The sequence below is a fragment of the Salvelinus fontinalis genome, chromosome 4, assembly GCF_029448725.1.
Source record: "Salvelinus fontinalis isolate EN_2023a chromosome 4, ASM2944872v1, whole genome shotgun sequence".
In the NCBI taxonomy this organism is placed as follows: domain Eukaryota; kingdom Metazoa; phylum Chordata; class Actinopteri; order Salmoniformes; family Salmonidae; genus Salvelinus; species Salvelinus fontinalis.
This window is the reverse complement of record NC_074668.1, coordinates 30,586,028-30,613,845: the sequence shown is the minus strand read 5'-3', so window position 1 is coordinate 30,613,845 and position 27,818 is coordinate 30,586,028. Positions and strand designations below refer to the sequence as shown.

General features: G+C 42.6%; 1 protein-coding gene across 9 annotated transcripts in view; it reads left to right on the top strand.

Moving 5' to 3' along the window:
• LOC129853503 (pre-B-cell leukemia transcription factor 3) overlaps window positions 1-27,526 on the top strand; it is a 93,809-nt gene extending 66,283 nt beyond the window's left edge. The window contains exons 4-11 of one of the 9 annotated variants that reach the window (XM_055919618.1): window positions 1,149-1,339; window positions 5,994-6,129; window positions 7,010-7,039; window positions 13,706-13,754; window positions 14,476-14,553; window positions 14,991-15,103; window positions 16,589-16,678; window positions 25,336-27,526. In XM_055919618.1, coding sequence (XP_055775593.1) covers window positions 1,149-1,339; window positions 5,994-6,129; window positions 7,010-7,039; window positions 13,706-13,754; window positions 14,476-14,553; window positions 14,991-15,103; window positions 16,589-16,678; window positions 25,336-25,428 — 780 coding nt within the window. In that variant the 3' untranslated portion in view covers window positions 25,429-27,526. Of the gene's footprint in view, window positions 1-1,148; window positions 1,340-5,993; window positions 6,130-7,009; window positions 7,040-13,705; window positions 13,872-14,475; window positions 14,554-14,990; window positions 15,104-16,588; window positions 16,679-25,335 lie in introns of all 9 variants that reach the window. The other 8 variants (XM_055919616.1, XM_055919619.1, XM_055919617.1 and 5 more) reach the window with 8 other exon arrangements.
• The last annotated feature ends 292 nt before the right edge of the window (window positions 27,527-27,818 follow it).

The window sequence follows — 27,818 nt, the reverse complement described above, 5'->3', positions numbered from 1 at the left end:
TTTTCATGGTATCCAATTGGTAGTTACAGTCTTGTCCCATCGCTGCAACTCCCGTACGGACTCGGGAGAGGCGAAGGTCAAAAGCCGTGTGTCCTCTGAAACACAACCCAACCGAGCCGCACTGCTTCTCGACACAATGCTCGCTTAACCTGGAAGCCAACCGCGCCAATGTGTTGGAGGAAACACCGTACACCTGGTGACCGTGTCAGCGTGCATTGCGCCCGGGCCGCCACAGGAGTAACTAGTGCACGATGGGACAAGAACATCCCTGCCGGCCAAACCCTCCTCTAACCCGGACGACGCTGGGCCAATTGTGCACCCATGGGTTTCCCGGTCGCGGCCGGCTACAACAGAGCCTGGACTTGAACCAGGATCTCTAGTGGCACAGCTAGGACTGCGATGCAGTGCCTTAGACCACTGCGTCACTCGGGAGGCCCAGTGTAGTCTAAGTTAACTAAGTCTGGGGAGTAGTGTAGTCTAAGTAAGGTAACTAAGTCTGGGAAGTAGTGTAGTCTAAGTAATGTAGTCGTCTCAGTAAAATGAGAATATGATCAACTCATTCAGGTGCCATGTTGAGCTTCAGCAATAAAACAGACACATTATAAGAGAAAATGAAAGGTGGAACACTGATGCCTCAGCAGTGCAGCGAGGTGAATTAGACTAATTTACTCCCGGCACTCTGAGAGGAGAGGAGGGAGGGGAGAAGAGGACACACACACTTTGCCTGGAGTGAATGCATCTTTCTTAGGGGTGTTTCCAGGTTTTAATTATCTAAATGTAAATACTTAACGAATTTTACTCAGAGTAATGAGCTAAAGTGTGCACTACGTAAATGAGTTATTCTAATTAATCATGTATGAACTACTGGTTTAACGAAAAGCTGTTTAAATTCTCTCTGTGCTGGGCCAAAGCCAAATTGCAAATCGGCATTTGCATTTATAGATGACTTCACCAACTAAGTAATTGAAGTGCTCAGCAGTCGTATAAATACTGGGCTGTGTTTTTCAAAAGCCCGATCAGTGAAGATACTTTTAACTAAGGGAGTAGGCTAATAAACACATTCAGCTACTGAAAGTTGTTCCTAACCAAAGGATACTAGCCAGGAGGGTACTAACAGGGCTGGGTTGGGCTCTGTGATTTCTCTTCAGGCGTGTAACGAGTTCACCACCCATGTGATGAACCTGCTGAGGGAGCAGTCCCGCACGCGACCCATCTCTCCCAAAGAGATCGAACGCATGGTGGGCATCATCCACCGCAAGTTCAGCTCCATCCAGATGCAGCTCAAGCAGAGCACCTGTGAGGCCGTCATGATCCTGCGCTCCAGATTCCTTGATGCCAGGTCAGTGTGTATATATGACGTGCATGTGTGTTACTGTGTGTCTCTGTGTTCCAAAACGTTTCTTAGACCGTGACCCACAAAACCAATGTTTCTAGACCCACAAAATCAATGTTTCTAGACCCACAAAATCAATGTTTCTAGACCCACAAAACCAATGCTTCTAGACCCACAAAACCAATGTTTCTAGACCCACAAAACCAATTTTCCTAGACCCACAAAACCAATGTTTCTAGACCCACAAAACCAATGCTTCTAGACCCACAAAACCAATGTTTCTAGACCCACAAAACCAATGTTTCTAGACCCACAAAACCAATGTTTCTATTTTGGAGCATACAGTAGGAAGGCATGATCGCAATAACAACACTTCCTAGAAATGTACTTCTATATCTGCGAAAAACGAATCAACAACATACAGCGCCAAACAGTACACTGCAAATATTCATAGATGATCTTGCCATAAAGCGCACGTGTTATGTGTTATAGCCATCTTTCAAGATAATCATCCGCTATCACCTGAAAGCATTTTAGATTAAATGAAGTGGGAACAAAGTCATATGTAATCAGCAGGTGTTCTGGATTACTGTAATCACAAACCGTTTGTGGAGTGGAGCTCTAAGGAGAGTGGGAGTGTAACGATTTTCCTCCTCCTCTCCATTTTCGGAGAAGGAGGAGTATTGAGGGAACCAAGGCGCAGCGAAGTTTGAACACATAATGATTTATTAAATAAACAAAATAGACAAAGACGACGTAGACAGAAAACGAACTATACTTGAATAAACTACAAAACAAATAAACGATGAAAACAGACCTGGACACGAACTTACATATAACTTGAAGAACGCACGAACAGGTACACGACTACAAACAAACGCTACAGTCCCATGTGGCGTAACATCACACAGACACAGGAGACAACCACCCACAAACAAACAGTGTAATTGCCCTACCTAAATATGACTCTTGATTGGAGGAAAATGCAAACCACCTGCCTCTAATCAAGAGCCATACCAGGCAAACCAAAACCAACATAGAAACGAATAACATAGACTGCCCACCCAAAACACATGCCCTGACCATAAACACATAAAAACAACATAAAACAGGTCAGGACTGTTACAGTACCCCCCCCCTCAAGATGCGCACGCCGGGCGCACAAGCACAAAGTCCAGGGGAGGGTCCGGGTGGGCAGTTGACCACGGTGGTGGTTCCGGCTCAGGACGCTGTCCCCTTACCACCTTAGTCACTCCCCTCTTCTGTCTACCCCTTCTAATGACCACCCTAAAACCACTTTCCCCTAAATAAACGGCCAGCACCGGGACAAAGGGCAGCACCGGGACAAGGGGTAGCACCGGGACAAGGGGCAGCACCAGAACAAGGGGCAGCACCAGGATAAGGACCATCACTGGAATAAGGGGCAGCACCGGGACAAGGGGCAGCACCGGGACAAGGGGCAGCACCGGGACAAGGGGCAGCACCGGGACAAGGGGCAGCACCGGGACAAGGGGCAGCACCGGGACAAGGGGCAGCACCGGGACAAGGGGCAGCACCGGGACAAGGGGCAGCACCGGGACAAGGGGCAGCACCGGGACAAGGGGCAACACCGGGACAAGGGGCAACACCGGGACAAGGGGCAGATCCCGGCTGAAGGACTCTGGCAGGTCCTGTTTGGACGGCTCTGGCAGGTCCATGCTGGCTGACGGCTCTCGACGCTCATGGCAGACTGACGGCTCTCGACGCTCATGGCAGGCTGACGGCTCTCGACGCTCATGGCGCTCTGACGGCTCTGGCTGCTCATGGCTCACTGACGGCTCTGGCTGCTCATGGCTCACTGACGGCTCTGGCTGCTCATGGCTCACTGACGGCTCTGGCTGCTCATGGCTCGCTGGCGGCTCTGGCAGATCCTGTCTGGTTGGCGGCTCTGGCAGATCCTGTCTGGTTGGCGGCTCTGGCAGATCCTGTCTGGTTGGCGGCTCTGGCAGATCCTGTCTGGTTGGCGGCTCTGGCAGATCCTGTCTGGTTGGCGGCTCTGGCAGATCCTGTCTGTCTGACGGCTCTAGCGGCTCCTGTCTGGCTGATGGCTCTAGCGGCTCCTGTCTGGCTGACGGCTCTGTAGGCACATGGCAGACGGGCGGCTTTGCAGGCTCATGGCAGACGGGCGGCTTTGCAGGCTCCTGGCAGACGGATGGCTCAGATGGCGCTGGGGAGACGGATGGCTCAGATGGCGCTGGAGAGACGGATGGCTCAGATGGCGCTGGGGAGACGGATGGCTCAGATGGCGCTGGGGAGACGGATGGCTCTGGCCGGATATGGCGCACTGTAGACCTGGTGCGTGGTGCCGGAACTGGAGGCACCGTGCTACTGACAAGCACCTTCCTACTAGTGCGGGGAGCAGGGACAGGGCACACTGTATTCTCAAAGCCTACTCTATCCCTGATGCGTGGTACCGGCACTGGTGACGCCGGGCTGAGGACAAGCACATCAGGATTAGTAGGGGGAGAATATACAGTGTGTACAGGGCTCTGGAGACGCACTGGTAGCTTAGTGCGTGGGCCCGGAACTGGAGGCACCGGGCTAAATACACGCACCACAGGGAGAGTGCGTGGAGGAGGAACAGGGCTCAGGATACGCACTGGTAGCCTAGTGCATAGTGTAGACACTGTAGGTACTAGGCTGGGGCGGGGAGGTGGTGCCGGAAATACCGGACCGTGGAGGCGTACTGGCACTCTTGAGCATTGAACCTGCCCAACCTTACCTGGTTGAATGCTCCCGGTTGCCCGACCAGTGCGGGGAGGTGGAATAACCCGCACCGGCCTATGTAGGCGAACCGGGGAAACCATGCGTAAGGCAGGTGCCATGTATGCCGGCCCGAGGAGACGCACTGGAGACCAGACGCGTTGAGCCGGCCTCATGACACCTGGCTCAATGCCCAATCTAGCCCTCCCAGTGCGGGGAGGTGGAATAACCCGCACCGGGCTATGCACTCGTACAGGAGACACCGTGCGCTCTACTGCGTAACACGGCGCCTGCCCGTACTCCCGCTCTCCACGGTAAGCCCGGGAAGTGGGCGCAGGTCTCCTACCTGCCCTTGGCCCACTACCCTTTAGCCCCCCCCCAAGAAATTTTTGGGAGTTACTCACGGGCTTTTTCGGCTTCCGTGCCAGACGCGTTCCCTCATAGCTCCGGTTCCTCTCTCCGGTAGCCTCTGCTCTCCGCAGTGCCTCCAGCTGTTCCCATGGGAGGCGATCTCTACCAGCTAGGATCTCCTCCCATGTGTAGACACCCTTTCCATCCAACACATCGTCCCATGTCCATTGCTCCTTCTTCTCCTGTCCCTTTCTCCTTTGACTCCGCTGCTTGGCTCTGGAGAGGTGGGTGGTTCTGTAACGATTTTCCTCCTCCTCTCCATTTTCGGAGAAGGAGGAGTATTGAGGGAACCAAGGCGCAGCGAAGTTTGAACACATAATGATTTATTAAATAAACAAAATAGACAAAGACGACGTAGACAGAAAACGAACTATACTTGAATAAACTACAAAACAAATAAACGATGAAAACAGACCTGGACACGAACTTACATATAACTTGAAGAACGCACGAACAGGTACACGACTACAAACAAACGCTACAGTCCCATGTGGCGTAACATCACACAGACACAGGAGACAACCACCCACAAACAAACAGTGTAATTGCCCTACCTAAATATGACTCTTGATTGGAGGAAAATGCAAACCACCTGCCTCTAATCAAGAGCCATACCAGGCAAACCAAAACCAACATAGAAACGAATAACATAGACTGCCCACCCAAAACACATGCCCTGACCATAAACACATAAAAACAACATAAAACAGGTCAGGACTGTTACAGGGAGGAAGCAGAAGCACATTTGCTGCCCATTTGCTTGTGTGAAGTGCAGTAAACAAGGCAAAATAAGCAGCAAATGCTAAATAACATGATAAGTAGTTCCCTTGGGGGGTAAAGGAGACCCAGATCTAGTTAGAGGGGATTTGTTCCCACTGGAGTTCCTTGTTGTGGAGTGGAGCTCTAAGGAGAGTGGGAGGAAGCAGAAACCAAGCAGATGCACAGTTGCTGCCCATTTGCTTGTGTGAAGTGCAGTAAACAAGGCAAAATAAGCAGCAAATGCTAAATAACATGATAAGTAGTGCCCTGGGGGGTAAAGGAGACCCAGATCTAGTTAGAGGGGATTTGTTCCCACTGGACTTTCCTGAGGCCGTGGCATTCCAGGAACAATGCTCGCTGGGCATGTCTTGATTTCTATAATGTACCGAGATGCAACTGGGCCTAGCACTCCATCACCAAGCCTGCCCATCTGTTGTGCTAAACACTACACATTACATGCTTGGCCTGGAGATCAGAGCCCAACAGACCAAATTAAGCAATGTATGTGTTTGTATGTTTCTGTGTGTGTTGTGTGGGTTTAGCGGTTGGAGGATGGCTTGGTGTGTGTTGATGAGGATGGTGCTGAAAGGAGGACACAATATTCTGCTCCTGAGACCCCCATTCCTCATTATTTTCACCATTTATGTGTGAGATTGATTGTGCTATTTGTCCGATCCAAATGGATGAGTTAATGCTGGTTTCGCTAATGAGCTTCCTTGGCCTTTCTCTCATTTTGTTCACTATTCAGGCGGAAAAGGAGAAACTTCAGCAAGCAGGCGACAGAAATCTTGAACGAGTATTTCTACTCGCACCTCAGCAACCCATATCCCAGTGAAGAAGCCAAAGAGGAGTTGGCCAAAAAGTGCAGCATTACAGTATCCCAGGTGGGTGCAGCTTCCTTATCTCAGACGCAGTGGCTGGTGGGTATTCAGGGGAGAAAAGGCAGTATACGAGGTCCCTGGCTGCAACTCATGACCATTCTGGAAGGACGGCTAGGCCACACTGTCAGAGAACAATGTCCTTATCTTACCTTGACATTGAGCCTAATGACACCTCAGCTAGGGCAGGTTCAGCCTATCACAGCAGTGGCCACGGGGAGGGGAGGTCAGTGTCCTAATATTGGCAGCAATCAGAGGCCTACAGTGGGTAAGCCCTCCATATATGTCCACTCTGGGCCTGTTAGTCCTCTATATATGTCCTCTCTGGGCCTGTTAGTCCTCCATAGATGTCCACTCTGGGTCTCCTGCCATTTACTTTGTCATTGTCTCTGTCTGCTCGATCAGTCCAGGTGGCTGGATGTCAACCTGTATAAGTTATCCAGTTAATCCATATGATGTTTAAGGTACATGTGAAGTCACAGTGCTCAGGCTTAGGCTTTTACATGCAGACGACACTGCTTCACCCAATAAACATTTTGTTTTTACAAACAATTTATGTGACTTTCCCACTTTACCTTTTATCTAATAGATGGGTTAACCTGAAGGCAATATAATCTCTCACACCCAACCCCCACACCCAAACCAAGTCAGCGTTGTTATCCTCCTTCACTCTGTTCTGCTACTATTGTTAGAAGTTGGATCGTTTAGTTTTGTGTATTCTAGTTCAGATGTTAATCCATGGTTGTTCCAACTTGAGAATTACCTATACAATAAACACTGATTTGCAATGTTCTCTCTTGTCTGTGGGGAGGGGGTGTGGAGGGGTATATTGAGTGTAGTCATGCAGAGTCAGATACTGTAAAAGCCCATTCTTTTTTGCCTTCAGGGGGTGGGAAGCACCATCACAGTATCACAGGTATGTCATGACTTCTCCTGATCCACTGTTGTTGTTTTCATTCTTTTGTATATTTTCTTGGTTTCTGTATGTGCACCTTCACAGTCTACCACTGCACACAGATCCCCCTTCCTCACACAAATGGACTGATATCCTGGCATTCAAAATCAGTCTGATGCTATTTTAATGTAGGCGTACCATGCTTACAGCTTTACTGTAAGTTTGGCACCAAGCAAGTTCCACTGTGATACATAGAATGTGTGTTATTTTGCTGTTGAATATCACACAATATTGGGTGAGCAAATCATACGCCAAGACTAGGTATCATACAACATTTTCACTGTATTTTCAGTGCACTTTTGATCATTAATTATGATTGCTAAATACCATTTAAAGACAACAACCATACCACCACATTATATGTTGGTTTTGATGTCTCATGTCACATCATTGAATTTTTTTTTGTTATTTCTATAACACAAATCATTTGTTTTCTACACAGTATGCATTTTTGTTAGTTGTAGATTGTCTGCTAGTTATGTCCTTCTTGGTTTTAGAACATGCAGTGTATGTCTAATGTTCTGCTTTCTGCCAGTGTGGTTCATGTTTGTTGAAGTAGTGGGCATTGACCCTCACAAGTGGAACAATTCTCTGTTCTGAGTGCTTGACTTAACAGGGCACTGTAGGAGTTCCCAGGAGGACAAATCAGTCCAGAAATAAGAGGCCTTTTAAGAATTCACTTGAACTCATCTCAAGCCCCATTAGCAGGGTTCTCCTTGACAAGCCTAGTCCACTGCAGCCACTCCTATTGACTACTTTGTAGTGCTTTGGCTCAGTCTTTGTGAGTTAGACTATGTCAAGTCCTCTCTGGGTTTGATGTCTTACCCAAGCATAGGAGAGCCTGGTGAAGTCAGAAGAGTTACTCCAGAGAATGGGCAGTAATGGCATGTTTGGGTATTTCCAGATACTCTCAAACTCAATGGTGAGGTTTGTTCATTAAGGAAGGCATTATGTACAGTATTACAGTACCTTTGTATACTTCATTATAAAACTTTATTTCATATACACTACAGTGACTGTAGTATAAATATGTGACTCAATAAGCATTAGATATCAGTCTGATGGTTATCAGAGATGTCTAGGTGGAATCTATTGCTTTGAAATATGGATTGACTAAGTAGGTTTAGGTGGACATTACACAATGCCAATATTGTTCTCTGACTAGAGGGAACTGAGTGTGTGTTTCATTGCATGAACATATACTGAACAAAACTATAAATGCAACATGTAAAGTGTTGGTCCCATGTTTCATGAGCTGAAATAATAGATCCCAGAAATGTTCCATACTCACAAAAAGGTTATTGCTCAAAAATGTTGTGCTCAAATGTGTTTACATCCCTGTTAGTGAGCCTTTCTACTTTGTCAAGATAATCCATCCACCTGACAGGTGTAGCATATCAAGAAGCTGATTAAACAGAGTGATCATTATACAGATGCATCTTGACAGTACGTGTTCCGTTTGTATTTTTGTTCAGTATAATTTGAGCCAGTTTGCTACAGCAGGAAAATAATCCTGCATCAACAGGAAATGTGAATTATTATTTGTATTATAATTCATGGACATTTTTTGTAGTGGTTGATAAATCTTTCCTTAGGGAAAATCAAGTCGGACATTTTAAAGTGGATATTACAAACTTTAGAAGCATTTTTAAACCTTGAATACAAACTTGAATACAAGTTTGCATTAACTGCTATGCAGGAAAATCCTCAGCACCAAAAGAGTGTTAAAGTTAAGATCCTACATCTGTAATTCTGTTGTTCAAGATATTATCTCACTTCATGAAGCAATGGCCCTCTACATTCAGGAGTCAGTCTTACTGTATTATTTCACTCTGTCAGTATGCATGTGTGAATATAAAGGTGTGGGATTGGACGGCAGTGGTTTCTGTCAGTGTTTATGGATGTGTCAGGGGCCATAATTGATATAATCTCCAGGCAGTGCTGCTGTGAGGGGGCACTCTGCTCCCAGGGCACAGACAGGGACAGGCAGCCCTCTAAACGGACAAAAGAGAGAGAGCTCAGAACACAGGGCCGATTCAGCACCACAATCTGTGTTTACCCATTTCAGAGCTCACAGTTTTCACACTTATCAATATTTCAGGTCATTATATATTTAGGCGAGGGATGCCTTGGGTTAAGGTGTTAAGTATTCATGTTCTCTGTTCTATTATTTATAATATTAGCAGCAGGATGGCCACTGAAACCACCTTTGTCTGTATAATTAAGACCCATGTTTTAGGTTTCGTTAAAGAGTCTCCCGAAGAAGACCTTATAAATCCAGTGGTATTGAGATCTTGGAAAGATCATCTATTCCCTTTCAATGACAAGAGCAGTGTATTGACCCGGAGTGGGGTAGAAATGTTAGTGAATTATTAACTACTGTTACATGCCCCCTCTAGTGGGTCACTGAGAACAAACCCGGTGTCGTGTTCTTGCAAGGAGTCTGTATGACCATTATACAATCGCTCCTTTTGATGCAGCTGCTGAGGTCAGGTAATTCAGTCTTTCAACTTGGCTCCCACTACACAGGGAAGTCAATTGAATGCACAGTCTGCCACAAGATAAAGGGGAATTAGTTCTGTGGATTGGGTTGTGGTCCCTACCTTACGGTGCCTGCATTTACACAATGTTTAGCTCAACTGTGAATCACCAAAGCCAGAGTTGAGTGGGCAGGAGAAAAATGTGTGTGACCAGGGGAAGTGGCCCCTTAATACCCAGGGTAGAGGATGCTAACACTGCTGAGGCAGTGCAATCTAACAACACCGTACAGTGGTTAAACACAGTCATAACAACTTGTCCTGAATAATAGAATAACACTGACCAGGTCTTCACAAACTGATATATTCAATAGAATTTCCCCATGATCTGTCAAAAGCAATTCTGTTTTTGAATTGATTGTAATACTTTTCTATTTCAAGCATTCATGTAACACAATGTTGAATACTGGCGAGTTCATTATTTCTATCAATAATCAGAAGCAAATATATTTGAGAACTACTGTTTCCAGTAGAACTATAGTCCCAGTAGAACTATAGCCCCAGTGGAACTATAGCCCCAGTAGAACTATAGCCCCAGTAGAACTATAACCCCAGTAGAACTATAACCCCAGTAGAACTATAGCCCCAGTAGAACTACAGCCCCAGTAGAACTATAGCCCCAGTAGAACTACAGCCCCAGTAGAACTATAGCCCCAGTAGAACTACAGCCCCAGTAGAACTACAGCCCCAGTAGAACTATAACCCCAGTAGAACTACAGCCCCAGTAGAACTACAGCCCCAGTAGAACTATAGCCCCAGTAGAACTACAGCCCCAGTAGAACTATAGCCCCAGTAGAACTATAACCCCAGTAGAACTATAGCCCCAGTAGAACTACAGCCCCAGCAGAACTATAGCCCCAGCAGAACTATAACCCCTGTAGAGCTATAACCCCTGTAGAACTATACCCCCAGTAGAACTATAACCCAAGTAGAACTATAACCCCAGTAGAACTATAACCCCAGTAGAACTATAGCCCCAGTAGAACTATAACCCCAGTAGAACTATAACCCCAGTAGAACTATAACCCCAGTAGAACTATAACCCCAGTAGAACTATAGCCCCAGTAGAACTACAACCCCAGTAGAACTATAACCCCTGTAGAACTATAACCCCAGTAGAACTATAACCCCAGTAGAACTATAGCCCCAATATAACTATAACCCCAGTAGAACTATAGCCCCAGTGGAACTATAGCCCCAGTAGAACTATAGCCCCAGTAGAACTATAACCCCAGTAGAACTATAACCCCAGTAGAACTATAGCCCCAGTAGAACTACAGCCCCAGTAGAACTATAGCCCCAGTAGAACTACAGCCCCAGTAGAACTATAGCCCCAGTAGAACTACAGCCCCAGTAGAACTACAGCCCCAGTAGAACTATAACCCCAGTAGAACTACAGCCCCAGTAGAACTACAGCCCCAGTAGAACTACAGCCCCAGTAGAACTATAGCCCCAGTAGAACTACAGCCCCAGTAGAACTATAGCCCCAGTAGAACTATAACCCCAGTAGAACTATAGCCCCAGTAGAACTACAGCCCCAGCAGAACTATAGCCCCAGCAGAACTATAACCCCTGTAGAGCTATAACCCCTGTAGAACTATACCCCCAGTAGAACTATAACCCAAGTAGAACTATAACCCCAGTAGAACTATAACCCCAGTAGAACTATAGCCCCAGTAGAACTATAACCCCAGTAGAACTATAACCCCAGTAGAACTATAACCCCAGTAGAACTATAACCCCAGTAGAACTATAGCCCCAGTAGAACTATAACCCCAGTAGAACTATAACCCCTGTAGAACTATAACCCCAGTAGAACTATAACCCCAGTAGAACTATAGCCCCAGTATAACTATAACCCCAGTAGAACTATAGCCCCAGTAGAACTATAACCCCAGTAGAACTATAACCCCAGTAGAACTATAGCAAAACCAAAACCAGCGATAGTCACCATGGTGATTACCATTATAACCATTTTTCAAAGGCCTCTCATATATTGCTAATCCAAGCTCATTGTCATTATCATTGTGTTTATTATGCACTATAATGCCATGTAGATGGGATTCATAAAAGTGTCTGGCTGTGGTGGGCTAGGTAGTTTTCATTATGTTGTGGCCCTTGTGTTAAAACAGCGCTGCTGATAAGTGACTTCTTTATGATGCGCTGTGAGGCCCATAGATGCCATTGAAGCAGACAGGTACGGCCTCGGTCCTCCATGTGATTTCATAAAGAATCGATTAAAGGTAGCTACAGCCATTACCCAGCAGCACACACACACACACACATAGACAGACAGACAGGCAGCTCAGCTCAGCTCAGCCGTTACTATTAGATGAAACAGGCCAGAGGCTTTAGAGAGCTGTCTGGAGGCTTCTTTTTACCTATGCTTTGTTTTAGCTCTCTTAAATGTTAGCCCAAGTACTGTACCGCAGAATCATTACTGATATTAAAGGCATTATAGTACTGCATTTTCTGAAATATAACAATGCCATTGTATTTGTCTTAAAGTGATTTCTCAAAGCATGGTAATGTGTTTTTATTTCCTGTTAAATATATACAGTAGTATATATATATATAAATAAAAACCAATATATAAATAAATGCATAAAAGTGCATAAAAACCTCTCTGAGTGGTATCATTATTGAGATATTACTGTGAATATATATATATATGTTGGTGTTATGGCTCAAAGGTTGAGACTGCCTGCATCCTCACTGCCCTTAACATCCACTGTAAGCAGGTTAAGTAAAAAGGATGATGGCTAGGGCTTTCATTGCTTCCAATTAAACATTGCTTGTTAGTTTAACCTCTAGGTAAACACATTAAACAATTGATGTCAAGGAAACCCTGCCAACAGTGGCTTCGCCTGAATGGTCATTCATTTTAATTGCCTAGATATTAAAGATTTAGAAGCACAGAGACATGCAGGATAGAAACGATCTGATGTCATGCAAATCCAGTTGGTTTGCGCATGCTGCAGCATTGGCGGGTTGCTGGAGATATTAAAATGTAAGCGCAGGGGTGGAAATGAAATAAAGCTTCATTAGGGGCAGCTGCTCTTTGGCTGGTCCGGCAGAATGCTGCAGGAGCTGAGGGGAGCCATAGCACGGCGACAGGCCACTTTCATTTATAGGCCTATTAAAACACAACCCTAATCTCTTTATTATTCCACTCTTATTGCAGAGCCAACCCTCACAACCTGGAACATTTATTTATTTATTTTCCTTTTTTCTTTCTCTCTTTCTTTCTTTCTTTCTTTCTTTCTACCATGAGGTTGGAAGGATTTATTTCTGTCACTGTGCTGTAATACTGTAGTATTAGTTATAATGATATAATACAAATATAAGCATTTAGAAGTAGAAATATAGAAACTGCACTTTTTAATTACAGAAGCTACAATTTTTACAATTTTTAATGCTAGCATTTATTATTGTTAAAGTGATAGCTAAACTGTGATGATAGAGTTGTTATTAATAGAGACACAGCAAACATTTTGCCCTGAGATTGTATTTCATATGGACACAAAAGTTCCTCATGAACGTTGTGTTGTAGGCCTCACTGTTACTCGTTGACCTCACCATAGCACCACAATGCCTGCGTCCTGTATTGTGCAGCCTGGCTGACTGAATGTGCAGTGGCCAGACATGGGTTTGATGCTCTGCACTGGTGGACTAAGAAATCATCTTCATTAATATTCATCTGTGTATCTGTTAAGCAAGTTCTACCACCAGTGCAATAGCAAACAAGTCTACACATAAAATGTCAGAACTTATTTCCTTAGGCCTGGCAATGTAATACAATCTGAGAAATGTTCAGTGTGTGTTGTGGGAGAGAAGCAGCCCCTTGTGTGTTGGTTTTGTCAAGAGACAAACAGAGAGCATGTCATGCTCCTTTCTATGATAACGCACAAGTGATTCCTGATTATTGCTTAATTAGCCTGCATACCCAGTGGACATTACTGCAGGGGCTGGGAATTGAGTACTTGATGGACCCAAACGTGACATCTTGAAACAATCACACTGCTCAGTGCACAGTGCCTTGGCTGCTTGACGTCTGACACCTCGGCTCTCCCTCTGCTCTCTCCCCCAGGTATCCAACTGGTTCGGCAACAAGAGAATCCGGTACAAGAAGAACATAGGCAAGTTCCAGGAAGAAGCTAACCTGTACGCTGCTAAGACTGCAGTAACAGCAGCGCATGCAGTGGCCGCCGCAGTGCAGAACAGCCAGACCAACTCCCCTACCACACCCAACTCCGGTAGGCACCCCTGTGCAGGCCCTAACTCTGCCATCCACCCCCAGCCCTCAGCCCCCAGCCCCCCATGCTTAACCCCCACTCACGCACCATTCACACAGGCAGGAGTGACAGGCACTGCTCCCAGCCTTGGGATCACAGAGTCTCCTGTCTTTGATACAGTCGATGCCAAATAAGACAAGCAAACTCATGCATAAAGAGTGCATTCTTGGTTTGTGAACCGAGAACCGATGTATATCTGACAAAAATAACAATTCAAAATGATGTCACTGAGGTTTTGTTTTCCCTTGACTTTTCCTCAGCCCCCCCTCTAATTTGTCAAACTGTAGCTCCACTGTATGGTAGTGCATTTTATTCTAAGAGAGATTGAAAATAATAGCTGGGAGCAGTTAGAGTAGACTGTATAGGTTACACCAATGTGAAATAACAACAGCAATGCACACAATTGTTAATGAATAATGGGACTCACAAATGCCAGTACAAAGACATCCAACACAATGTATAGTACAGGAGAATGACTGTGATTTTGGACTTGGCTGACCTGACAAGGGGATGTGATCTGGTAAGCGATAGCTATTTGAAGTGGTCCCCTTTTTCTTGCACCCAGGATTCCAGATGAAAGATGAAGAATTTCAGCTGGACTCTGCAGAGAGCAAAAACACTCTTTTAACCAACATGTTTACTGGTACTGCTCTTTTCATAAGCTTCTTATTGTCCTTGTTATTGGTATATGATATTTCCCCACTAACAGTAGATAGGGAGTTAGGGATGTGGAACAAATTGGGAGCTTAAAGCGATCAGCCACATGTTGGATCACTGTTTGTTTCATGTGATTTTTATTAAATTTGTTTTGCCTCCTTTTTTGTGGACAATCTGAATACCCTCCTCAGAATTATGACATGACCACTATCCTCTCCTTTATCATGTGTTTCCTTGCTTCCCTTCCTTTTGTAGTTGCTTGCTTTTTGGGAATCTAGTAACTGAGTGTAGTAGTGGGTGTTGTGTATGTACAGTAGAGTGTGTTTGTGTCTCTCTGTGTGCTTGTGTGTGTTTAGTTAGTATGTACTCTTTCCTCGTAGCCCTCTATATAGTTATTCAGCTACTTACATCTTCCCTTTCCAGGTTCTTCAGGTTCTTTTAACCTCCCAAACTCTGGGGACATGTTCTTGAGCATGCAGTCTCTGAATGGGGATTCTTACCAAGGGGCACAAGTCGGAGCCAATGTGCAGTCACAGGTAGGAGCCACAAACAGGGACAGGTCTTATGTGCAAATGCACAGAGCCGTCCCAGTTTTGCCTGTGTGCTGAGCCATCCACAGTGCAGTCTTGAAGTACAGTAACTAAGACATGCTTCCCACATTGGGCCAGCTCAGATTCCCACAGTGTCATAGTCTCTACTGTAAAAGTGACAAAGTGGGCTCCATTGTCTATTTTGAGAACATTGAAAGTGTTTACTGACTGTAATTCGCTTTGGATGGAATATTCTGGCCTACCTAAAAATATCTCACCCCATTGCTATCAACAATTATTTCTAAAAGACTCCAGAAAATGTATTTATTTAATCTCTGTAACTGACTCGATTGAAGATTCCCATTTTGTGAATGCATTTGGCTTTGACTTGAGCTCTTGGGTTGGTGTTGGGTTTTATGGTATTGTATTCTCCCTACAGTCCTGTCTTGTATTCTTTCCTGTCTTTGTCTCATTTTGGTTGTGTTGCATTTTGTTGTTGTTGTCATCCATTATGTTATTTCTTCAGGTTCAGAGACAGACATAGAGAAACATTGCCAGAAGATACTGACCCTACCGTTACACTTGTTTACACTGAACTGCACTGGGGTCGGAACGCAATCATGGTTACATTAAGACACCATGGAGCCGTCGTGAGATATGAGTTGGAAAACGTACCTCAATGCAGGGATGGGATATTCCACTGTACTAAAAATGTTACCTTTATCCACACTGCCCCATATAGAAGATTGGAATACTACCAGTTTCCCCGGAAACCTGCCCTTTTTGTTCTCATGCTAGCTAGCATTAGCCACATCAGCCATTATTGAATGGCATGTGACGTTGAACAACAAACGAGCTGATTGGCTGGCACTGCCAATCCAAAATGCCTGCGGTGGCTAATGCTAGCCAACATTGAGAATGAAAAGGGCAGTTTTCCCTTAAAATTAGAAGTATTTCATTCTTGTCGGTGTATCAGTGTGGATAAAGGTTAAATTTGGAGTACAGTGGCATATCCCATCCCTGCATTGAGGTACGTTATCCGACCAGTATCTTGCGCCGGCTCCATGGTGTCTTAATGTAATCATGATTGTGTTCCGAACCCAATGCAGCTCAGTGTAAACAATTGTAACCGTAGGGTCAGTATCTTCTGGCAAAGAGAAACATATCCATAAACATGTCAGATGCACCCATTAGAACTAGAGATTAATGGTTTTGGACATAGTCGCAGGAAGTAGGGGTGCTGAGGGTGCCCCCCCTCCCAACAACAGCACCACCAACCCATCTTCCAGCTGCCATGGTTTCATAAAGTGGACACACCAATCATAACATCATGGAGAGATTAGTCTGGTTAACATGTTGTCTGTGTCTCATAGTCCCTTCCCACATAGAGTAAGTTTTGTATGTTTTGAAACATGGCATTGAGCATGTGTGTTAATGTAAAACTCCATGCCATAGTGAGTTGACAGCCATGCCCACCCTCTCTCCCATCAGGTGGATACCCTGCGCCATGTTATCAGTCAGACGGCAGGATACAGTGAAGCTCTAGGGGGGAACACTATGTACAGTCCACACGGCTTGAATGTAAGTGTCACTGCTTCCTCTTTGTAGGTACCATTCTGGAGACAGTGGTTATACCTTGAGCAGACCTTGTCCAACCTGGATCCATTCTATTGCAAACATTAGTCACAGTATGTTAGTAGTAAGCTCGGATACAGTTCATCTTGCCTTGCTTCCCACTGTGATAAAAGTGAAAGCTTAGGCAAATTAATTGCACTCATTTATTTTCTTTCTTGACCCGTTATACATTTCCTTTTCTCAGAACAAAGTTTTGAATGTTACTAGAACAGGTTTTATTGAAATCTAGGCTGTCAGGAACATAGTAAGAATAGATGGCTAATCTGAGCTCAGTGAGCCAGGGAAGTGAGAAACTCCATTCAGCACTGCCATATCAAATGATTGAGCTTCTTAAAGGATGAAGAGAACATGTGACATAGGAGATTAGAGATTGTAGGTATGTTGGTACATTTTCTTTGCAGGAGGATAAATGCATAGTTTAATAAAGCACACATAGATCATAGTGCAGGTGTAATTAAATCCCCCTGTTTTTGCTTTTATAAACATCTTGTAATACCTTATGTGACTGAAACCAAAATTAAATGAGTAGGCTTTTAGTTGCGTATCTATGTTTGATTTAGCTTTTTTTAAATGCTTCAGAGACGTCGCCATATCCTTATCATCATGATAAAATATGAAAGTGAGATCGCCTGCAGCCTTTTACAGACGTGACTTCCATCTTCCTTGATGAGGCCTGATATGGGGCTTTTTTGTAATACAGTGCATAATCTGAAGCCATCAGAGTAAAGATTCATTTATTTGATGAGAGAGAGCAAGAAAAGAGAGCAGCAGAGGGAGGATGAGAAATGGCTACTGACATATTTCCCTTAGCAATATCAGAGAGAAACAATTACCATTTGTTGTCTTTATGTTGCCATGGTTGGGATAGTGAAGGCTCAGTTATCTTCAGCTTCCCATCATGACAGCTATTGTTATTGAGAGGCATTTGAATATCATGAGCTTATATGTACAGTCTAAAATAATCATATAAAAGTTATACATTTTCAGTAATACAACGAGATAAACTGAATACTTTCGACATTATGAACCTTGGTCAACAGTTTCGATTATTATTTTTTTCTTCAAACTTGACAATCACTCCAGTCCCAATTCATTGTATAAAAGTTGGATACATGCAGTGGTGTACCTGTGGATGTATTTCAAGGCCTACCTTCAAACTCAGTGCCTCTTTGCTTGACATCATGGGAAAATCAAAAGAAATCAGTCAAGACCTCCACAAGTCAGTCAAGAAAATTGTCAAGAAAATTGTACACCTCCACAAGTCTGGTTCATCCTTGGGAGCAATTTCCAAACGCCTGATGGTACCACGTTCATCTTTTCAAACAATAGTACGCAGGTATAAACACCATGGGACCACGCAGCCGTCATACCGCTCAGGAAGGAGACGCGTTCTGTCTCCTAGAGTTGAACATAATTTGGTGCGAAAAGTGCAAATAAATCCCAGAACAACAGCAAAGGACCCTGTGAAGATGCTGGAGGAAACAGGTACAAAAGTATCTATATCCACAGTAAAACGAGTCCTATATCGACAGCAAGGAAGAAGCCACTGCTACAACACCGACATAAAAAAGCCAGACTATGGTTTGCAACTGCACATGGGGACAAAGATCGTACTTTTTGGAGAAATGTCCTTGGGTCTGATGAAACAAAAATAGAACTGTTTGGCCATAATGACCATCGTTATGTTTGGAGGAAAAAGGGGGAGGATTGCAAGCCGAAGAACACCATCCCAACCGTGAAGCACGGGGGTGGCAGCATCATGTTGTGGAGGTGCTTTGCTGCAGGAGGGACTGGTGCACTTCACAACATAGATGGCATCATGAGGGAGGAAAATTATGTGGATATATTGAAGCAACATCTCAAGACATCAGTCAGGAAGTTAAAGCTTGGTTGCAAATGGTTCTTCCAAATGGACAATGACCCCATGCATACTTCCAAAGTTGTTGCAAAATGGCTTAAGGACAATCTAGTCAAGGTATTGGAGTGGCCATCACAAAGCCCTGACTTCAATCCCATAGAATATTTGTGGGCAGAACTGAAAAAGCTTGTGCGAGCAAGGAGGCCTACAAACCTGACTCAGTTACACCAGCTCTGTCAGGAGGAATGGGACAAAATTCACCCAACTTATTGTGGGAAGCTTATGGAAGGCTACCCGAAACGTTTGAACCAACTTAAACTATTTCAAGGCAATGCTACCAAATACTAATTGAGTGTATATAAACTTCTGACCCACTGGGAATGCGATGAAAGAAATAAAAGCTGAAATGAATCATTCTCTCTGCTATCATTCTGACATTTCACATTTTTAAAATGAAGTGGTGATCCTAACTGACCTAAGACATGGCATTTTTACTAGGATTAAATGTCAGGAATTGTGAAAAACTGAGTGTAAATGTATTTTGCTAAGGTGTATGTAAACTTCCAACTTCAACTGTATTTGGAAGAACATTAAATAACCACACCGTTTTTTTGTGGTGTTTACAATGTAAGCAAGCACTCTCTTGCTAAACTATAACACAGGCCGCCATTAGTGTTCTCAGAAAGAGCTTGCTGTCATTTTGGTTTTGTTGAGCACCCTTTAGCCTGCAGGCCTTTAGAAGAAGTGTCAACCTCTAGCAGGCTCAACTGAAGTGTTTCACACTCTCCCACAAGGTTTCTCACTTTCCTTCACTGTTTATGCCAGAGCTCACTTAATCACCACATGAGAATATGCTCTGAAATCCAACATTAATGACAAGTCAACACATCCAATAAGGGCACCTGTGAAAAGAGGAAAAATATCCAGGCAACAAAAAAACATGCTTTGGATAATTAATTTCAAGAGATGGGGAGGCCTTCTCATCCAGCAATACTCTAATTTCAATGCAGTACCGACATTGTGACAAAGCTGACCAGCTATAGCTATTTATTGACCTATTCCAGGCGATCTAAATCATCAAAATACTAATTCCACCAATGAGCCACATGAGTACTAGAGCTCCCAGTTTACAGTAATGCAGACAAATTGTTTTGATAATGAAGTGCATCTTAGGTAAATGAGCATACGCTAACCTTTTGTTTTGTTGATGTGACGGAGGTGATCCAGCAAAGGCTAGTCCCGCCGCGAGCCAAGCCAAGTAAGGCTGGCTCAGACTGGTTCTCTTGGAAATGGCCTGCCCTGTCACTTCCACCTCACCCAGCCCCAGCCTTCCCTCTTCCTGACTGACAGAAGAATATGTAGCGACAAGCTGCTGAAATCTGATTGGACATTGATTTCAGAGTTCGCTCCCATTGGCTGAGACATAAGGCCAATTTGTTTCAAGGAGTCTCAGTGCTAGTGTTAATATAACGCAGAGAATGCCCATTTGCTTGGCAGTTATACTATATCAAAGGAGACTATGGATGGGAGATATCAAATTAAGTCAATGAATTCTAATGTATCTTTTTGCGCAATATTCCAAATACATATATGGCAATAATCGTTTTTTAAAATTATTTTTATGAACGTTTATGTCCGCTTGTTCTCATAATGTATTTTTGGTCTTGTGTCTTTTGCTCCTCTGTGCTGTGTGCACCTTCCCATTTACATCTGAGATCTGTATCTAATGACGAGACGCTCATGTCTCCACCCTAACAATGGGAGTTGTTGTGCCAAAGGCTGGAAGGCAGGTGACAAGCTTAGGTCCAAAATAAGCACATAGAAACGCATTGGGCTTATTTTGGACAGATTTTAGTGAGAGTGAAACCTCTTGCTTCGCCTTTTCCTCTCTGTTTACACACACATGCCAAGCCCCTCCCCCTGCCACTCACAACAACAAAGATGAGAGAGCACTTCTTCCTCTCTGACAAGCTGTTTCAACTCGCCATTTGCATTTGAGGTTTGGTCCAACAGAATCAGTCATATGGACACAGAAACACATTGATACATTTTACTGTAATAGAGAAGTTAACCTTTCTAACGATACACTTTTTGTGTCTCAACTCCTCAAATTGTGCGCAGAGCAGACGCTACTAAAACAGGAGGATCAATTAACATGATTGTGGAAAATGTATGCTCAGTTTGTCCCACTATCAGCAGTTATACTAGCTGTCTAATTTGTGTTTTATAGATATGCAATAAACATAAAACACAATTATATAAAGAATTGGCAACTCGTTCTCATTCTGAGAAATAAGGTAGATAAGGTTGATTTCAACATGTGAACAAAGTGGACAGGCTAGCATGCTGTTTAAACAGTTGGAGATGGACAGAAGGGTGTGTTCATAACAATTCAACTGTTCAACCTTGTTAGCTAGGAAATAGATACAATTTTGCTCAACTTTACATATCAAGATTATCTGGCTACTCACTGAAATGTAGGCTTGTGCTTGACAGATTGTTTATGAGACCTGTGTTCATTTTCTATCATGCCTGCTGCAAGAAGTTAGTCAAATCAAAATCAAATGAAATTGTATATGTCACATGCACCGAATACAACTGGTGTTGACTTTACCGTGAAATGCTTGCTTACGAGGAATTCCAAACTATGTTTAAAATAATTATACTAAAAAATATGTAACACGAGTAATACAAGTGCATTTTCATAAACAGACTTGAAAGCCAGATCACTGATTATTGAAAAGAAAATCCCAGGTTAAACTATTTTGATGAAATAATACAATTATTACTGTCTCTTTTGGTTTTTGCAAGGCTTATATTTAGCCTATTGTAGGTATAATTTCACAAGCCCTGAATTCATTAGTTTATTGCTGACTGTTTAAAATGTTAGTGTACTGACCTTTAATTGTACAACAGAGCTTATTTAGAAAATTGCCCATATACAGTGGGGAGAACAAGTATTTGATACACTGTCGATTTTGCAGGTTTTCCTACTTACAAAGCATGTAGAGGTCTGTAATTTTTATCATAGGTACACTTCAACTGTGAGAGACGGAATCTAAAACAAAAATCCAGAAAATCACATTGTGTGATTTTTAAGTAATTAATTAGCATTTTATTGCATGACATAAGTATTTGATCACCTACCAACCAGTAAGAATTCCGGCTCTCGCATACCTGTTAGTTTTTCTTTAACCTGTCTAGGACTGGGGTGCCGCTAGCGGCACCCCCCCCCCCCCCCCACCCCCACTGAAAAGGCAGAGCCGCGAAATTAATTTTTTTTTTTTTTTTTTAATATTTAACTTTCAAACATTAAAGTCCAATACAGCTAATGAAAGACACAGATCTTGTGAATCCAGCCAACATGTCCAATTTTTAAAATGTTTTACAGGGAAGACACAATATGTAAAGATGTAAATCTATTAGCTAAACACATTAGCATAATCCACCATCTTTTCTTTGTCCACCAACACCAGTAGCTATCACCAATTCGGCTAAACTAAGATATTGATAGCCACTAACCAAGAAAAAAACTCATCAGATGACAGTCTGATAACATATTTATGGTATAGGATAGGTTTTGTTAGAAAAATGTGCATATTTCAGGTAGATGTCATAGTTTACAATTGCACCCACCGTCACAAATGGACTAGAATAATTACATAGAGCAACGTGTTTACCTAATTACTAATCATCAAACATTTCGTAAAAATACACAGCATACACTAATCGAAAGACACAGATCCTGTGAATACAGACAATATTTCAGATTTTCTAAGTGTCTTACAGCGAAAACACAATAAATCGTTATATTAGCATACCACATATGCAAACGTTACCAGAGCATTGATTCTAGCCAAAGAGAGCGATAACGTAAACATCGCCAAAATATATTAATTTTTTCACTAACCTTCTCAGAATTCTTCCGATGACACTCCTGTAACATCATATTACACAATCCATATAGAGTTTGTTCGAAAATGTGCATATTTAGCCACCAAAATCATGGTTAGACAATGACAAAAGTAGCTCAGCTGGTCAGACAATGTCGTGCACCATATTAGACAGTGATCTAGTCTTATACATAAATACTCATAAACTTGACTAAAAAATACAGGGTGGACAGCGATTGATAGACAATTTAATTCTTAATACAATCGCGGAATTACATTTTTTAAATTATCCTTACTTTTCAATACAGTTTGCGCCAAGCGAAGCTACGTCAAACAAGATGGCGTCCTAAGCCATTAAAATTTTTCGACAGAAACACGATTTATCATAAATTGTTCCTACTTTGAGCTGTTCTTCCATCAGAATCTTGGTCAAGGAATCCTTTCTTGGGTCTAATCGTCTTTTGGTCGAAAGCTGTCCTCTTGCCATGTGGAAATGCCCACTGCGTTCGGCATGAACTGAAAACCTGCCCGGCGCTTCACAGTGTCTCAGAAATAAATGTCCCAAAATCGCACTAAACGGTTATAAATTGCTATAAAACGGTTTAAATTAGCTACCTTATGATGTTTTTAACTCCTATAACGAGTAGAAACATGACCGGAGAAATATTACTCCCTACACTAATGCTTGGAACAAGTGCGGGTCGGTGGCCACCGCGCGCCTGACGCAGCTGGAAAAGAGTTCCTACCTACAGGTTTGTTTGATTTATAGTGGCTGTGATTGGGCAATCGACACCATTCAAATCGTCATCACGTAAAGGCATCCAGGGGAAGACGTAAGCAGTGTCCGTATACTCATAGGAATAACATTGGCTTTAAAACTGACTCCAGAACAGTGGCCAAAATTTCTGAAATCTGACTCCATGTCAGGGAAATTGCTGTAGAATGAGTTCTGTTCCACTCAGAGACAAAATTCCAACGCCTATAGAAACTATAGACTGTTTTCTATCCAATAATAGTAATAATATGCATATTGTACGATCAAAAATTTAGTAGGAAACCGTTAAAAAAATTACACGATTTACATAAATAGTGACAACAGCACCCCCTAGCCTCAACAGGTTAAGAAGCCCTCCTGTTCTCCACTCATTACCTGTATTAACTGCACCTGTTTGAACTCGTTACCTGTATAAAAGACACCTGTCCACACACTCAATCAAACAGACTCCAACCTCTCCACAATGGCCAAGACCAGAGAGCTGTGTAAGGACATCAGGGATACAATTGTAGACCTGCACAAGGCTGGGATGGGCTACAGGACAATAGGCAAGCAGCTTGGTGAGAAGGCAACAACTGTTTGTGCAATTATTAGAAAATGGAAGAAGTTCAAGATGAGGGTCAATCACCCTCAGTCTGGGGCTCCATGCAAGATCTCACCTCGTGGGGCATCAATGATCATGAGGAAGGTGAGGGATTAGCCCAGAACTACACGGCAGGACCTGGTTAATGACCTGAAGAGAGCTGGGACCACAGTCTCAAAGAAAACCATTAGTAACACACTACGCCGTCATTGATTAAAATCCTGCAGCGCATGCAAGGTCCCCCTGCTCAAGCCAGCGCATGTCCAGGCCCGTCTGACGTTTGCCAATGACCATCTGGATGATCCAGGGGAGGAATGGGAGAAGGTAGTGTGGTCTGATGAGACAAAAATAGAGCTTTTTGGTCTAAACTCCACTCGCCGTGTTTGGAGGAAGAAGAAGGATGAGTACAACCCCAAGAACACCATCCCAACCGTGAAGCATGGCGGTGGAAACATCATTCTTTGGGGATGCTTTTCTGCAAAGGGGACAGGACGACTGCACCGTATTGAGGGGAGGATGGATGGGGCCATGTATCGCGAGATCTTGGCCTACAACCTCCTTCCCTCAGTAAGAGCATTGAAGATGGGTCATGGCTGGGTCTTCCAGCATGACAACGACCCAAAAAACACAGCCAGGGCAACTAATGAGTGGCTCCGTAAGAAGCATATCAAGGTCCTGGAGTGGCCTAGCCAGTCTCCAGACCTGAACCCAATAGAAAATCTTTGGAGGGAGCTGAAAGTCCGTATTGCCCAGCGACAGCCCCGAAACCTGAAGGATCTGGAGAAGGTCTGTATGGAGGAGTGGGCCAAAATCCCTGCTGCAGTGTGTGCAAACCTGGTCAAGAACTACAGGAAACGTATGATCTCTGTAATTGCAAACAAAGGTTTCTGTACCAAATATTAAGTTCTGCTTTTCTGATGTATTAAATACTTATGTCATGCAATAAAATGCAAATTAATTACTTAAAAATCATACAATGTGATTTTCTGGATTTTTGATTCCGTCTCTCACAGTTGAAGTGTAGCTATGATAAAAAATTACAGACCTCTACATGCTTTGTAAGTAGGAAAACCTGCAAAATCGGCAGTGTATCAAATACTTGTTCTCCCCACTGTATATCGTGAATCGCCCAAGTGTGTAAAAATGTAGCTATGATTTTTAAGTCTTATCGCCCAGCCCTAAAGGTGACACCTATTTGTATTAATTAATTAGTAAATGAGCATACGTACACACACATACTGTGTACACAATGAGAATGACTATTATAACTTATGTTTTGGTTATCTGTATTCTACTAAATAAATTTTATTGTACAGAGATATCTTATTCTCCCTCACATGAAAATGTCTTTTGGGGAATAATAACTGGTCTTGATTACAAATAGAGGCTCCTTACAAAAGCATTAGGTTGTTAACATGGACTTCTTCATTTGTAGTGAGATATTATATTATTAAGTATTTAATTGTGATCCTTTCTCTTCTGCTTCCTTCCTAGGCTAATGGGGGATGGCACGATACAACTACTCCATCTGCTGTAATCTCCCCAACAGAAGGACCTGGAAGTGTGCACTCTGATACCTCAAATTGATCTCTGTTATCGATGCATCTGATCCCCAAGCTGTAAAGCCTGAACTTTCACTGACTGACCAACCAGAGAGGATAAACAAAACTTTTTTTTCAGAACTAATTGTCTGCTGCATCTACCAGAGTCCTCAACTCCCCTCGCAATGACTTTCTACAATATGGACACCTGATGTTTTCTTGGTAGTTCAGTGAAGTCGTCACTCAAACTTCATCAGTCTCATGATTATAATTCACCATTGCTATAGTTATGTTTGTCATTTGAAGGGGTAAGCACGTACTGTACAAATCAAACAAGACCCAGATCTTTATTGTGCAACATTCATTTCAATTGGCAATTGATTTAAGAAATGATTTTTCCCAAACTGAAATTATTCCCAATGCTGAGTGTATGACATTATGTGTTTTCATATTCTAAAACGTTTTGGTTTTGAAATGCAATATATATATACAGTACGAGTCAAATGTTTGGACACACCCACTCATTCCAGGGTTTTTCTTCATTTTTACTATTTTCTACATTGTAGAATAATAGTAATGACATGACAACTATGAAATAACACATGGTATCATGTAGTAACAAAAAAGCATTACACAAATATATATTTTAAATTTGAGATTCTTCAAATTAGCCACCCTTTGCCTTGATGACAGCTTTACCCACTCTTGGTATTCTCTCAACCAGCTTCATGAGGTTGTCACCTGGAATGCATTTCAATTAACACGTGTACCTTGATTAGTGGAATTTATTTCCTTTTTAATGCGTTTGAGCCAATCAGTTGTGTTGTGTCCAAACTTTTGACTGGTACTGTATATATTTCCTATACAATTTTTGGTTTGTTGATCAATCAATTACCTTGTTTCTTGGTCTCTTTCCGTATATTGACTAACAACGTAGCGGTTCTATCACTGAATGCCAGGAGTGATGTTTGACTCTAATGTTGTACAGCAACTAAATAAGGCTCCCATTGTAAACTCTATGGCAGCTTGGGAGAGTTACTTTCAATATTAGTTTTGCTTTACAACCACCAGTTTGAAATGCTTTAGAAGTAATTGACAGAAGAAGTTCATTGACAATGCTAATGGGATAACTCTGTATTTTACAAACTTGCAACATATTTGACAGTTATCAACAAAAAAAGCATAAAAAGACTGGAGTGATTGTCAAACATAGAAAAGCATGAAAGTCATGTGATATTTAAATATGTTTTTGTTTTTGCTATGGGTTGAAATAGTCATGGGTCTAACCTTAAATCCAACCAGTTATAGCACTTCCTTTTGGCATGTGACAAGATACCAGTCACACAAAATATGTTGTATATAATATAGCTTAAGAGTATTTATACATCCCACGAAATCAATACACAGCTTTATTACCTCATTCAAAATCATAGAAACCAATAGATTTTCAACATTTCTATAGCTTAGAGTGCTCACTTACTACCTCTAAACAATATCACGACCATAGTTTTTGTCTTTTTATTTAACATTTTTATTTAGTTGTTTTGATTATATCTTGTAATTAGCTCTTTGTTTTTGTTCATGTAATCTAATGTATATTTTAATCTTTTAAGAAAACAAAGTTGCTTTGTTGCAACTGTAAAAAAACACAAAAACAAGAACATTGATGATGTTAACAATAATATTAATACTAAGAATAGTGAAAAAATTCAATTAAAAAAATAAGAGGGAGAGGTGCAAAATTGTTCGTTGGTGGATTTTGAGGGAGGGTTGAGAGAATGTTGGTCATAAATTAACACCAAACAGTAAAACTGTTGTAAATACTGAAGAACATTTTGAATGTTTCTCATCTTGTTACTAATTCACACAAAAAAAACATTATAAAAACTGTAATGCATAGAGGTTTCAGTATTCTGAACTGTACATTTCAAGCTCTGTTTGACAGGGTTCAAACTTTCTTTGTCTTTTTTGTATTGTATGTGATTCTGAAACAGATAAAGTCATGACAAATGATTTGTGGCAGTGATTCTAATGTATTACAAATGTTTAGTGTTTCTTTCTAACCAGACTACACCCTGGACTGAAAAGTCTTCCTTGTGGTAGTTATGTGTAATTTCAAACATGAATAAACTTTTTGCTTTCAAGACAGAAATTCCTCTTATTATTATTAATGTGTACGTTGTACATTTATACATTACTAACAGTCTGTCCCCATGTACACTGAGTATTTCAAACATTAGGAACACCTTCCTAATATTGTTGCACACACACCCCCCCCACCCTCTGAATGGCACACATACAGTACACAATCCATGTCTCAGTTGTCTCAAGGCTTAAAAATCCTTCTTTATTCTGTCTCATCATCGACACTGATTGAGGTGGATTTAACAAGTGACCTCAGTAAGGGATCATAGAGTTCACCTGGATTCACCTGGT